Source organism: Agelaius phoeniceus, chromosome 2 (assembly GCF_051311805.1).
Source record: "Agelaius phoeniceus isolate bAgePho1 chromosome 2, bAgePho1.hap1, whole genome shotgun sequence".
NCBI classification, from domain to species: Eukaryota; Metazoa; Chordata; class Aves; order Passeriformes; family Icteridae; genus Agelaius; species Agelaius phoeniceus.
Window position 1 is genome coordinate 19,981,585 of NC_135266.1, and position 12,201 is coordinate 19,993,785.

The window sequence follows — 12,201 nt, forward strand, 5'->3', positions numbered from 1 at the left end:
TAAGTGATTTACTTTTAGTGTCAATGAGATATGTTTTCACTGTGGTTGCAACTTCTTGGTTAAAATATTCCAGGCAATTAGAGAGAATGTTGCTTAGTGTTATTGCTAGAAGTGTGATGCTCTTAAGAGATTCATGTATTTCACAACATAATCTCACTTTTGAGGCTACAAATGTGTTGCTTATTTTTCCTGTAAGAAATGTGAGACAGCAGACTACAAGGGGATGTTTGTCTTGATTTCATAAAAATGAGCCTCCAAAACATATCTTTCTTATTGGAAATTGCCTGGTCACATACTCAAAATACAAATGTGGATCTGTGGACAAAAAACTTAATATATTCTTGAGACAGTCCTCATCAGAAGAGCTAGTTGACTCATAGAGTATAGAATCAACTTTGAGACTTTAATGTCTCAATTATTGCTTTGAAGGTCCTGTTCTGCAATTGCCCTCATATTTCTGCTCTTGCTGTCATTATAAATGCTTTCTTGGCTCTGATCTAACACAGAAAACACAATCTCTTTTCCTCCCCAGAGGAGGACAAATCTGATGTTCCTCATCTTTCAGTTCCCTTAAGAGCTAAGCATTGTGAACAGTGTGTCAGGGAATTTATGGAAATTGTTCATGATAAAGTGCTAATTACAAATGGCAGCAATTGTGAAGTGTGCTTTTGTGGATAACTTCCCAACTTTTTGTATGTTGGCTTGATGACAATGGAATTTGGGTTTACAGCTGTAAGATGAAGCATCTTTAAACTAACAAAAAATAAAATCTATTTCTTATGTTATTTAATGCTTATCATGGTTAGTAGTCCTTTCAGAGTAAATAAGTTTCAAAGTTACAGCATTTTTGGATGTTTTTGGTTTATGGGACACAAAGATGAAGCCGTACAACAGGTCATACAGTATGTGTAAATGCAGTTTTTAAAGCTGCAGAGGCTTCTTGAAACATTGAGTCCTTTACCCTGTTACAGCAGCAACCTCATCACAATCCCACAGTAATCTGCCTTGTTGGTAGCACCTGTGTTACTGAGATATGTGTGGAAATTAGTACTGTGTGCTGCCAAGACATCTCACTCCATATGATTTGCCTCTTGAAGGCGTAATTGTTTTCCCACTCAGAAGCTTTAAGCTAAAAAAGAAGAGGGTTTCTGCCAGAAACAGAAAGAGATTTCCTGTTTTGATAACCTTGATGCTAGTAGAAAAGTAGGAATATCCTCAGTAGAAGCAATTATTGTGATTAACACATTTCCAGTTCACCCATGCAGCTGGACTCTGGTGGACAACATCAGTTCATAGAATGATGCCTGTTGTTTTGGAATCTGAAATTGCATTTTTTAATTTATGTGGCATAGGTTTCTTCTGCTGCTTTCAAATCTTTCCATTAGTACTTTAGCCACTTTTAAAATCTTTTCCTTAACATACTTCATAGTCCCTGAAAAATACTTTACCTCCCTTCCCATTCCTCACATTTGATTGCACATAATCATTTATTATTCTTTGTGGGGACAATTATCTGTCCTTCCTCATATATTGCATATAGAGGAGTGGGTATCTTACACAGTATTTATGTTTGCCTTCCAATTTAGTTTCTCCCCAGTGAGTGGGTAGAGAATCTCACTATCCAAGGGAAGAAGAATTTTGAATTGTAGTAAACATCCGTTTGCTAATGAACTCAAACAGTAAAGCAAACAGATGCAAAACTTTCATTTTAAGAGATTTGTGAGAATTCTTTCTTTATTTGCAAAGAAACAAACCAAAGTCTTCTTGCAAGTTGTTTTATTTTGTTTGTGAAGTAAAGCTGCAAATGTATTAGTTCGACTTCCTGCTTTTAAGTATTTAATCCATTTTGATGGTCTCTTGTAGTAAGATTGACAGAGTACACAGCATTTCCTTTGATTTTTAAAGCTATTTTGCCTAAACAAATTTGAAAGTGATATTATATATGTATATAAAAAATAATATGCACTTACCAGCCAAAACTGTAAATCAGTTTAGAAATTGAATGTCTGAATCTTTCCAAAGACTTGAAAGTTTCCATTCAGGTAAATTTTTAGCAGGATCTCTGTCTTGAGAAGAGGTAGACTATAACAGATCATTCAAGGTAAGACATGAAATCAGTGTTTCACAAAGCTCAAGTTTATGTTCCCACATTCTTTCATTTCCATTTCCCTTATTCCTTGTGTTACCTTGCCATGGCTAAGTGCTGGTTTACCTCTGTCTTCGCCCTGTGTAGCAGAGTTTTGATGGTTTTGATGCTGCAAAGACTTACATGCAATAAACCTTACTGTTTGGATGACATTTAATCTAGCAGTCTGGAAAAAAGGACATTTGGTCATAGGAAACTTAGAGATACCAACATTTCTCCCCTTTTCTAAGTTCTAGTTCCTTCTCCCCTTTTCTAAGTTCTTCTAAGTCCTTCTAGCTCTTCTGAAAATCCCAAGACATTGCTTAAATCTCATATCACTGTGCAAGGGTTTTTAGGACTTAGGAGGACAGAAAGAAAGAAGCAAGTTGCAAAAAACGAGAAAAAAGGTTTGTGATAGAATTATATATACTTACAAAACTGTAGTTCCTCAGTGTGTGTCTGTTTATAGACTAATTTACATTGGATTTATGTTCAGATAAGAAATTTAGTTGAGAAGTTATATAATTGAGGCTTTATTTTTTTTTATGGTTCCCCAGCATCACCATGCTTCTCTAGGAAGCTTGTGACAGAGCAACTTTGCCAAATGGCAGCTCTGCTTTTTGAGCTTGCCTGATTTTAACTCTAGTGATGGTTTTGTCCCTGAGAGTTACTGAGGAGTAACATTATTTAATTAATTCCTGACACATTATGGTTGCTTTCATACTGGACAAAAAATAGTCCAGTATGAAAGCAACCAAAAAATAGGACATAATAATCCTGCTGTTGATTGTATATATTTTATTTTCTGGGACATGTGATATGTAAATCAGCCAGGGAAAAAACAACAGCTTGAAAGTGGTGTTAAGTTTTGTCATTATTTCTGTATTAATATTTATTGTGCTATGGTTGGCTGTGTTTTCTTTATTTTCTTTCTTCAGTTTTATTTTATTTGTCTGGAAAGATAGTTACTGTTCCATAGTGAGAAATGAGTTTTGGCTGCTCACTACATTCAAGCTGTCTTTGGATTTGACTATGAAAAGGGCTGACCATTTTCAGACCTTTACAGGAATGAGTCTCTGTTGTATCACATTAAATTAGAATAGATATTAATGAGAGGTCCCTTAAAGAAGTGTTTGACTCAAGCAAAAGATAAGCATCTACAAAACAGAGGTGCAGAGAAATGAAAAATGAGTAATAGAAATATGAGTTAGCAAGGAACAACAGGGAAAAAAAATGTTTATTCCCAGAGTAGTTCTACATGTTCTTTGTGGATATTCAGTGACCCACAGCCTGCCTCCTACCTGCATGGCAAACTGTGACAGTTCAAGAAATCTCCATCATTGTTCCCAGCACATTTCAAAAATTAGTTGTTTCTCTGACCTTTGACTGTACTTAGGTGGGAGTCGTGTTTGCCTTTTCTTGGCAGAATTAAAGGCAGTTCATGTTGTTGGAGGTGTGAAGGCAAAAAGGTAAAAGAAGTTGTAGAAGGTATCAGTGGAATCAGTTGTTTGATGCCCCAGTCATAAGTACAGTAAATACTAGTTGTCCCCTGTGGAATATTTACCTTCTTATGTCTCTAGAAGAGGATCGTTCTCATAGTTTGACAGGCAAGCTGAGTGCTTGTTTTCTCTATGTAAAACTTCAGAATACAAGAATTTGTTTTAGCATACTGCTTAGCATCAAACTAATCTTCCCTATCATGCCTTCAGTTTTATTGTTGCCACAAGCTACATTGTCAAGGTAACATAAGGAATTTATTAACTGCTTGGTTTCCTCTGGTTTACCATGCAGTTGTGTGGGTTTTTGTTGTTTTCTTTCTTGACAGCAACATCTTTTGATTTTGAGTGGCCTCTGCTGGCCACTTCATGGCAAAAGTTTTACTCATGGAAAATCCACCTCAGTAACTGTTTCTGAAGTGTTTTCATTTCAGCAGCTGTGACCATTCTCATGCGTTTGATTTGATCTGTGTGATCATAGAATCATAGGATGGTTGGGTTGGAAGGGACCTTAAAAGTACCCTAGTTCCACACCCCCTTCTGTGGGCAGGAACACCTTGCACTAGCCCAGATTGTTCAGAGCCCCATCCATCCTGGCCTTGATGCCAAACTGCACCTGTAACTGTGAACATGAAGCATTCTTTTATTAACAGTAGTTTGTTCATCAAAATTTCTCAGGAGCCCTGAGATGCTGCGGTCGGAAGGCTCCTACTCCACAGGAGAAAGACATTCTTCCACAGACTCCAACAAAGCTTCCAGTGGTGATGTCTCCCCTTATGACAACAACTCCCCAGTGCTGTCTGAGCGCTCGCTGGTGGCAATGCCAGAAGAAGTTGCCCACAGCCCAGATAAGCTGTACAAGGTACCTGAGCAGTACACACTGGTTGGACACTTGCAAACTAAGCCAAAGGAGAATTCTTCTGCATCACAGGCTGGAAAAGGTATGGTGCATCCTGCTTGTGCTCCTCCTCCTCCTCCTCAGTGACTGATGGAGACTCCTGAAATAATTGAAAAGGGCCAGATTTGTATTATCAGCTACCAGGATTTGAGGAGCAATAGTGTAAATAACCTTATAAAAAATGACAGACCAATTGTGACGGTGGTCACAGGGCTTTTCAGGTGAGGGAAGAGACGAGAATGTTGACTCCATGTTCAGAAGGCTCGATTTATTATTTTATGATATACATTACATTAAAACTATACTAAAAGGAATAGAAGGAAAAGTTTCATCTCAGCAGGCTAGCTAAGCTAGGAGTAGAAAGGAATGAATAATAAAGGTTTGTGTCTCAGACAGAGTACAAGCTAACTGGGCTGTGATTGGCCATTAATTGTAAATATCCAAGATGGGCCAATCACAGATGCACCTGTTGCATTCCACAGCAGCAGATAATCATTGTTTACATTTTGTTCCTGAAGCCTCTCAGCTTCTCAGGAAGAAAAATCCTAAGAAAGGATTTTTAATGAAAAGATGTCTGCAACAACAGAGAACCTTTTTTTTGTGTTGAGCCCCAAAGGATCTGTGCTGAGTCCTTCTCATTCACTCAGCCAGCTGACAGGGATGCTCATGGTAAGGCACTTCTCAAAACTTGGAGATATTATGTAGGAAAATAGACCTATGTATGTCCACTTATTCAGCCTGTCTCTGACATCATGGCAAAGTCTAGTCCTGATTCATGGGACCATAATATCTGCAAGGTTATGGTTCAGGCTTTGGAAAAAGCTCAGATTTTAAGATTTCCAGTTGTAAAGAATGACCTCAACACCCTCTTGCTGGATAACATAGCTGAGCTGCACAGCTTTACATCTGCAACCAATTACACACTGAGCAATACTAGTGCAGGGATCTTTATTCCCATAGCTACCTGTGGAGTGCCTACCTGAGTGATTTCTTTGGTAAAGAACTGTGGTTTAAACTAATAGCTCACCAGCATTTCAAGATGCTTTTCCTATAAAAATATATATGTTAAAAAATTGTCATCCATGAAATTTATACGTAGCACGCCAAACTTTAAGAATTTTCAGTGCTTAGGGATGCACATAACTGTTTGGTAGTATTTTTAAAACCTCCTAGATGTACTGCATAGCCACTTAATTCCCTTTGGACTTAATGGGATTTAGACTAATATCTCAATTATATGCTTTATAAATGCCAATTGGAATTTATCTTATGTATTATACATCTAAATCTCTGAACAGGTTTGAGAATTTTGTCAGATTTCTATTAAGTTATGAGCAGGAAATTACATTAAGTTTTATTGTATTAACCATCTTTTGGATTTTAATATGCATCACAATGATACTGGACCAGGACAAATTAGGAGGTTCCTCTACTGACTAGTGAAATCAGAAAAAGGCATTAAACTGTTTATAACCCAACATTTTATTAAATCTTTGTTCTGTGGCTGCATTGCTGGGTAAGAGTGGCAGCTTCCTTGGGCTTGATAGAGCATGCCTTATGGTGACCCCTGGGGCTGGGGCTGCCTGAGGGAGCTTTGACAGAAACTTTTGTGGACCAAATTCCCCTGTTCTTGTGCAATTTCTCTGACTGCAGTAAAGCAGAGGACTTAAGGACTCAGCAAACTCAGGCACTCTGCCCATACAGAGCTCACTGAATCCATTGCAGGATCTGATCTTTAAACAAGTAGCTGTGAGCAAATACATAGAATGATAAAATGTCAAGGGGTTGGAATGGACCCTAAAGATCATCAGTCCCACCCCCCCTACTATGGGCGGGGACTCCTCCCATTAAGTCAGATTGCTCAAGGCCTTAACCAGCCGCGACTTGGACACTGCCAGGCTTGGGGCATCCAAAGCCTTCCTTGGCAACCTTTTCCAGTGCCTCACCACCCTCACAGTAAAAAAATTCTTCCTAGTATCTAACCTGAATTTCCCCACTTACAATTTTGCACCCATTACTCCTTGTCCTGTCCCTAATTCCTGATGGAGAGTCCCTTATTGGCTTCCCTCTTGGCCCTGTTCAGATACTGGAAGGCTGTTACAAGGTCTCCATAGAACTTTCTCTTCTCCAGACTGAACAGCCCCAATTTTCTCAGCCTGTGTTTGTAGACAAGGTGTCCCAGTCCTCTTACCAGCTTCACAGCTCTCCTCTGGATTTTTTCATGCACTTCCATGTCCTTATGTTGGGGTCACCAGAGCTGTACACAGAACTCCTGGTGGGGTCTCACATATGAGGTGCTTGTGTTAGGTACACAGTGAAGGTGCCACTGGATGTTAATGACTCTGATACATTACTGTTCTACTTGTGTAGTTCTAAAAAATGTCTTGAAGAGGATTGATTAATCATCTTTTCTCTGCTCTTACTGCTGTTTAGATGTTTCTGAAGATCATTTTGATATCTGGGGCACTTGGCATTCAACGCTGAAAAGTGGCTGCAAAGATCCAGTAATCACAGGTCAGTAATTTCTTAATTTTAAAGCCCAAATCTAGCTAAGAAAAAATCAATTCCTTGTTGTCAAGAAATCACAGTGAAACCAGTAGGAGAATTCACATTGTCCAGAGCTGGACTTTTAAAAGGTGACTCTTAAGTAGGATACAGAGGAACACAGTGGTTATACTTCTCTGTATTCAGTGAAATACAGAAAACAACAACATTTCAAACTACCAAATATAATTTAAAAAGTCAGATTAAAATTGCTTCAAGAAATACTTTAACATTTTTGTAGGATTTGTAGAGTCATAGAACCATAAAGTGATAAGGGTTGGAAGGGACCTTAAAGATCATCTAATCCTAAACCCCCCTCGCTTGAGCAAGGACACTTCCAACTAAGGTCTTACCCAGCCTGATCTTGAACACTGGTTGGGCCATCCCCAGTCTCTCTGAGCAACCTCTTCCAGTGTTAAACCACCTTGACAGTAAAAATTTCTACTTCATATCTAACCTGAATTTCCCCTCTTTAAATTTGTACCCATTACTCCTTGTGCTACCACAACTGTTCCTGATGAAGAGTTCCTCTCTGATTTCCCTGTCAGCCCCCTCCAGATACTGAAAGGTGCTATGAGGTTTCTGGGCAATCTTCTCCTCTACCATGTGATCCAAGGGAAAAGCAGTAGTAGCTTGTTAAATGCCACAGGAGTGGATCTGCAGGCTCATGTTGTGTTTCTGCCCCCACCCGCAGGTTCTTACGGGAACATTTATGAGAGCAGCTCGCTGCGGCCCGGACAGTGCTCCCTCTCCCAGGGGAACCTGGCCTCGTGTTCCCCTCGCTGGCAGGGCAGCTCCTCGGACCTGGACGGCGGCAGGCAGGCGATGCGGAGGAGCCAGACGACAGCCGCCATTGCCGAGTGCCAGCTCCATGCCACGGGGTCTCGGCCGTGCAGTGACCTCCACAGGGACGGCGGCTGCAGGAGCTCAGGGCTGGCCCACTCCAGGTCGGAGCAGCGCTTGACTTTGAGCAGTGTGGAGGACCTGAGTGAGTGCGACTCGAACGCGGGTTGTTGGCAAAGCGCAGCCAAGCCCTCCTACAGGAAAGAGCGGCCACCGCCCCCTTACCCAGGCCCAGCAAAAACGAGCTCGAGTGTTTCCTCAACGCCGCACTCTTTGTGGAGACTTCAACGCCCAGAAAAGAGCTCAGGGCCCAGAGCAGCTGGAGGGCCACCAGGCAGAGCCCCTGACCAGGCCGCCTCCAGGCAGGAGCAGCCAGTCCCGCACACACAAGCGGGTCACAGCTATTCCACAGCACCTCACAGCCAGAACAGTAAAAGTGCTTCAGAGGCGGACTGGAATGAGTGGCAGAGGGAGAGGTGGCAGATCTGGGAGCTGTTATCAGCTGATAACCCTGATGCCCTCCCAGAAACCCTTGTATGATCTGACTCTGTGGAACTGCCACTCGTACCCATGCCTCCGTCTCATAGGAAAACAACAGTGACATTGGAAAATGGGGGGGGCTTGTTTGTTTTATACCAACTCAATTGCATATACTTTTTTAAAACTTTGTTCACTTTAATTTCTCAACAGCACTGTCAAGCAGTTAATTTGCAACTACAGCATGTTCCTGTTTTTCAGCAAGCTTTTGAGAAAAAGCAAGGTGAAAACTTTAGTGTAATAACTCTGTATTCATATGCTGTGTATAAGATAAAACTGTTGCTTTGATGTTGCTAAAAATGTATTTATATATCTGCAGTTTTGATGATTGTATATTCTGTAATGGGTATTGTATGATAATCATGTTATGTTTTCATATACAGATGTCAATCAATCGTGACTGCTTTTTAAAAAAATCACTGCACTTACATTACCATGATATGCATTGGAATTCTATAGAAAGTGCACAAGCTGGTTTCTGTGCTTATATATATATATTAAAAAAAAAAGCTGTTAAAGGGTAAAGTTGTACTTCTTTTCACTGCCTTTTGAAAAACACTAAAATAAAGTGGAACATGAAAAGCCATATATTTTATAAGGGTAGTAGTGAGCTTAGAGGGGGAAATACAAAATATTTTTCTTATACATGTATTTGCAAAAAACTTTAAAATTTGATACAAGATTATAAAAGTATTTTTTTAGGTTCTGATAGGAAGCAGCTCAGAGAATCTAAGAACAGCATTGTGCCTAAACCAACAAAGTATGTAGTGCAAAGTCTGCCCTCCCATTCCAAAGGAAAACCAATGTTATATATGCAGGATATAATATATATATTTATAAATGTATGATTTTATGTATTGTTTTAAAACAATAAACTGGAATCCAAATTTTAGAAAACCAAACCTAATAAATTGAGATGCATAACACTGAGAAAGAATATGGCTTTTCCTTTGAAATAACAAAGCTCCAGTGTTAAGAAAGTTAGCGAAAAGAAAAAAATGCAGACAGACACATGAAAGGGAGTGAAGCAGAGTTTCAGGAATGAACATGACATTTGGAGAAGCTCACAACTGTGTTTCCATGAATTTTGTGCCAAAGTCGGGGTCAGTCCCACTGCCTCGGTAGCTGTATTTTGTCTTGTGTTAAATGTTGCTGTTTTATTCACGTTTTTCAGCTGCAGAGCCGCCTGTGGGCAGCGGGTGGCAATGTACTCCAGCGTTCCAGAGAAATTCCTTCTTGGCACTCCACAAAGGAAAGTGTATCATAGCAAAATAATTTCATAAAACATAGTAGTCTTAATCTTAATGAAGTTGAAGACTTATTCAGTGATGTTGTCTTTAAGTTCTATCTTGTGTCGTACTGATGGAATAAAAAGCTAAGTAAAACAATGAGCATAATTTTTGCTCCCTTTTTTTGAAGGTTTACAGGATATTGATGTGTTTTTATTGCATTCTTGAGTATCTATATTAAAAAACACCTAAAAGGCATAGAAGCTTAAGGGCCACCTTCAAATGCAACTTAAATATACAAGATTTAAGGTTTTACTTTGGTTTGAGGCTTAAAATCCATCATATAAAGAGTCCTTCCCTTCAGATCTCCATTTCTCATCGTATCTCCATTTTCCCAGTAAAGTTATAAGATAAAAGCACAAAGCCAAGTAGACAGGGGCAGGATTTGGCCTTTTGACTGTTGTAGCTCTTTTTATGCAGAATAAATAAAATTCTCTTCTGGTAGTTGGAAGGCTTTTCCAAATATTATCGTGGTATGAGACTTGACAGGAAAAGGTTCATGTGTGTCCCTTTGTTGCAGGAGCTCTGTGTCAATTTATTCCAAAAAGAAAGGCAGTCCACCCCAAATTAAAATGATTGTGGAATATAAAGACAGACAAAAATGAGCTCTTATAATCTTCACTATTTGATCTTGCCTCAGTATTATTCCAGGCTTGATACAGATTTGCTACAGGGAATTAGCTCCCAAGTAGTCCTCAAAACCAGTCATAGTGTAAATCTTGCTGCAGAAGATACTATATTCACTAGATGTCCATCTCTTCATTTTAAACCCTTATAAATACAGGACTACCTGCACCCTTTTTAGTGAAAGATGTCTGAGGATTACTCAGCCTCATGATATATATATATATATATATATATATATATATATATATATATATATATATATATATATGGGTATTAACATGTATTGCTAATACATGTATTAACATATACAATATTAACAATATATGTTAATTAACATGTATGTATATATAAAAATACATATATTAACATATATGTATTTATATATATATATATATATATATATATATATATATATATATATATATATATATATATATGGGTATTAACATCTACATAGAGTTTATGCAACAAAAGATGAAAACAAAAGACTAGGCCACTGCTGGAGGACAGCCTTGTGTGCACACATTTCAACAGATTGTCATGTGGAAGAGAAGAGATACAAAATAAATTCCAATAAATTAAAGTAACACTTGACAAGACTACAGAATTTCTGTCATTTTCATTTGAACAGGCAGAGCAGAATTATCATGAGCAGGTTAAGAATGTGATTTTTAGTTGTAAGTCTTTCCAGGCTGAAATCAGTGGCATAATTTTTATGTCTTTAATATATTATTTTGTAAGAAAGGCAGCCATGAAATCTTGTTTCTAGTTTTATGTTGGGTGATAAATCTGTGTGAGATATCCCGTTTTAGATCTCTTAATGATCCTATGCTCTTGAATACACATGCTATTGAATAGCCATAAAACTCATTTGACAGGGAAAGTTTCCATAGTGAGGGTATCAAAGCTTTTTCTCTGACTCTTTCCCTTGGGAGGAGGATTCCTGTTTTAGCAAAGGGTCATGGTCTCTATCACACTCTCCATTAAAGGAGTGGTGGGAGGAGTTCCAGGGCTGGTTGATCTGGCTAAAACTTGTCCTGAGCAAGGAACATATAAAATTAGTGGCTCTCACAAATGGTGGGCACAGAGAGGAGGAGGAGGAGGGACAGGGTCAGAGATGGGGAGAGGAGAAGGGTGGGGCTGGCTCTTCTGTCAGGTGCTCCAGCATCCTTGAGGCTTGCAGCTTCAACCTGCAGCCAGGAGCCCAGCCAAGCACTTGAGAGTGGCTCTGAGGTACAAACCTGAGCCCACCCAGCTGCTGCCTTGGGTACATGAAATCTCAAACCCTCTGCTGTCTACACGGGGAGCCCAGGCTGCCACCATAGATTAATGCCACTCAGAATTTCTCTGCTGTTGAAATGATGAAGTTCAGTGGACTGGAACTTGTGGTTGTATGGTGTGGGGAGGGAGGCATTACCTGGTTTTCACTGGTTTTGTTGTTTCACAGGCATTGGTAGAGGTCAGAAATCTCAATTCCAGCCTTTCTGGAGCACCGGTTTACCCTGCATTGCTGGTCTGGCAGAGGATCAGGGCCTTCTTTCTTTGGGGAACAGGATGTCTGAACTTCATCCTGCTCCTTATCTCTGTCTCTCCCTCTCTTCTTTTTTGCATTAATTAAAAAAAAATAGTAGCTCCATTGTGCAATACTTAATCTCAAAGAGCTGCAAAGCAGTGGAAATGGTTCTCAGTTGCATTAAAGAGTATTTTGACCAAGTCCTTTTACATCACTGGGAACTGTAAAGCAGTGCTGTGCTACATTTGCTATAGGGAAAAGTGTCTGCAGCCATACAGTGCTGCAGAGACCACACAGCTATTCCAGGCATGTAGACACTCAGGCTGCTG

General features: G+C 39.5%; 1 protein-coding gene across 5 annotated transcripts in view; it reads left to right on the forward strand.

Moving 5' to 3' along the window:
- ARHGAP6 (Rho GTPase activating protein 6) overlaps positions 1 to 9,834 on the forward strand; it is a 317,190-nt gene extending 307,356 nt beyond the window's left edge. For all 5 annotated transcript variants that reach the window (XM_054627666.2, XM_077173171.1, XM_077173159.1 and 2 more), the window contains 3 exons: positions 4,300 to 4,562; positions 6,953 to 7,033; positions 7,758 to 9,834. In XM_054627666.2, coding sequence (XP_054483641.2) covers positions 4,300 to 4,562; positions 6,953 to 7,033; positions 7,758 to 8,446 — 1,033 coding nt within the window. In that variant the 3' untranslated portion in view covers positions 8,447 to 9,834. The remainder of the gene's footprint in view (positions 1 to 4,299; positions 4,563 to 6,952; positions 7,034 to 7,757) is intronic.
- The last annotated feature ends 2,367 nt before the right edge of the window (positions 9,835 to 12,201 follow it).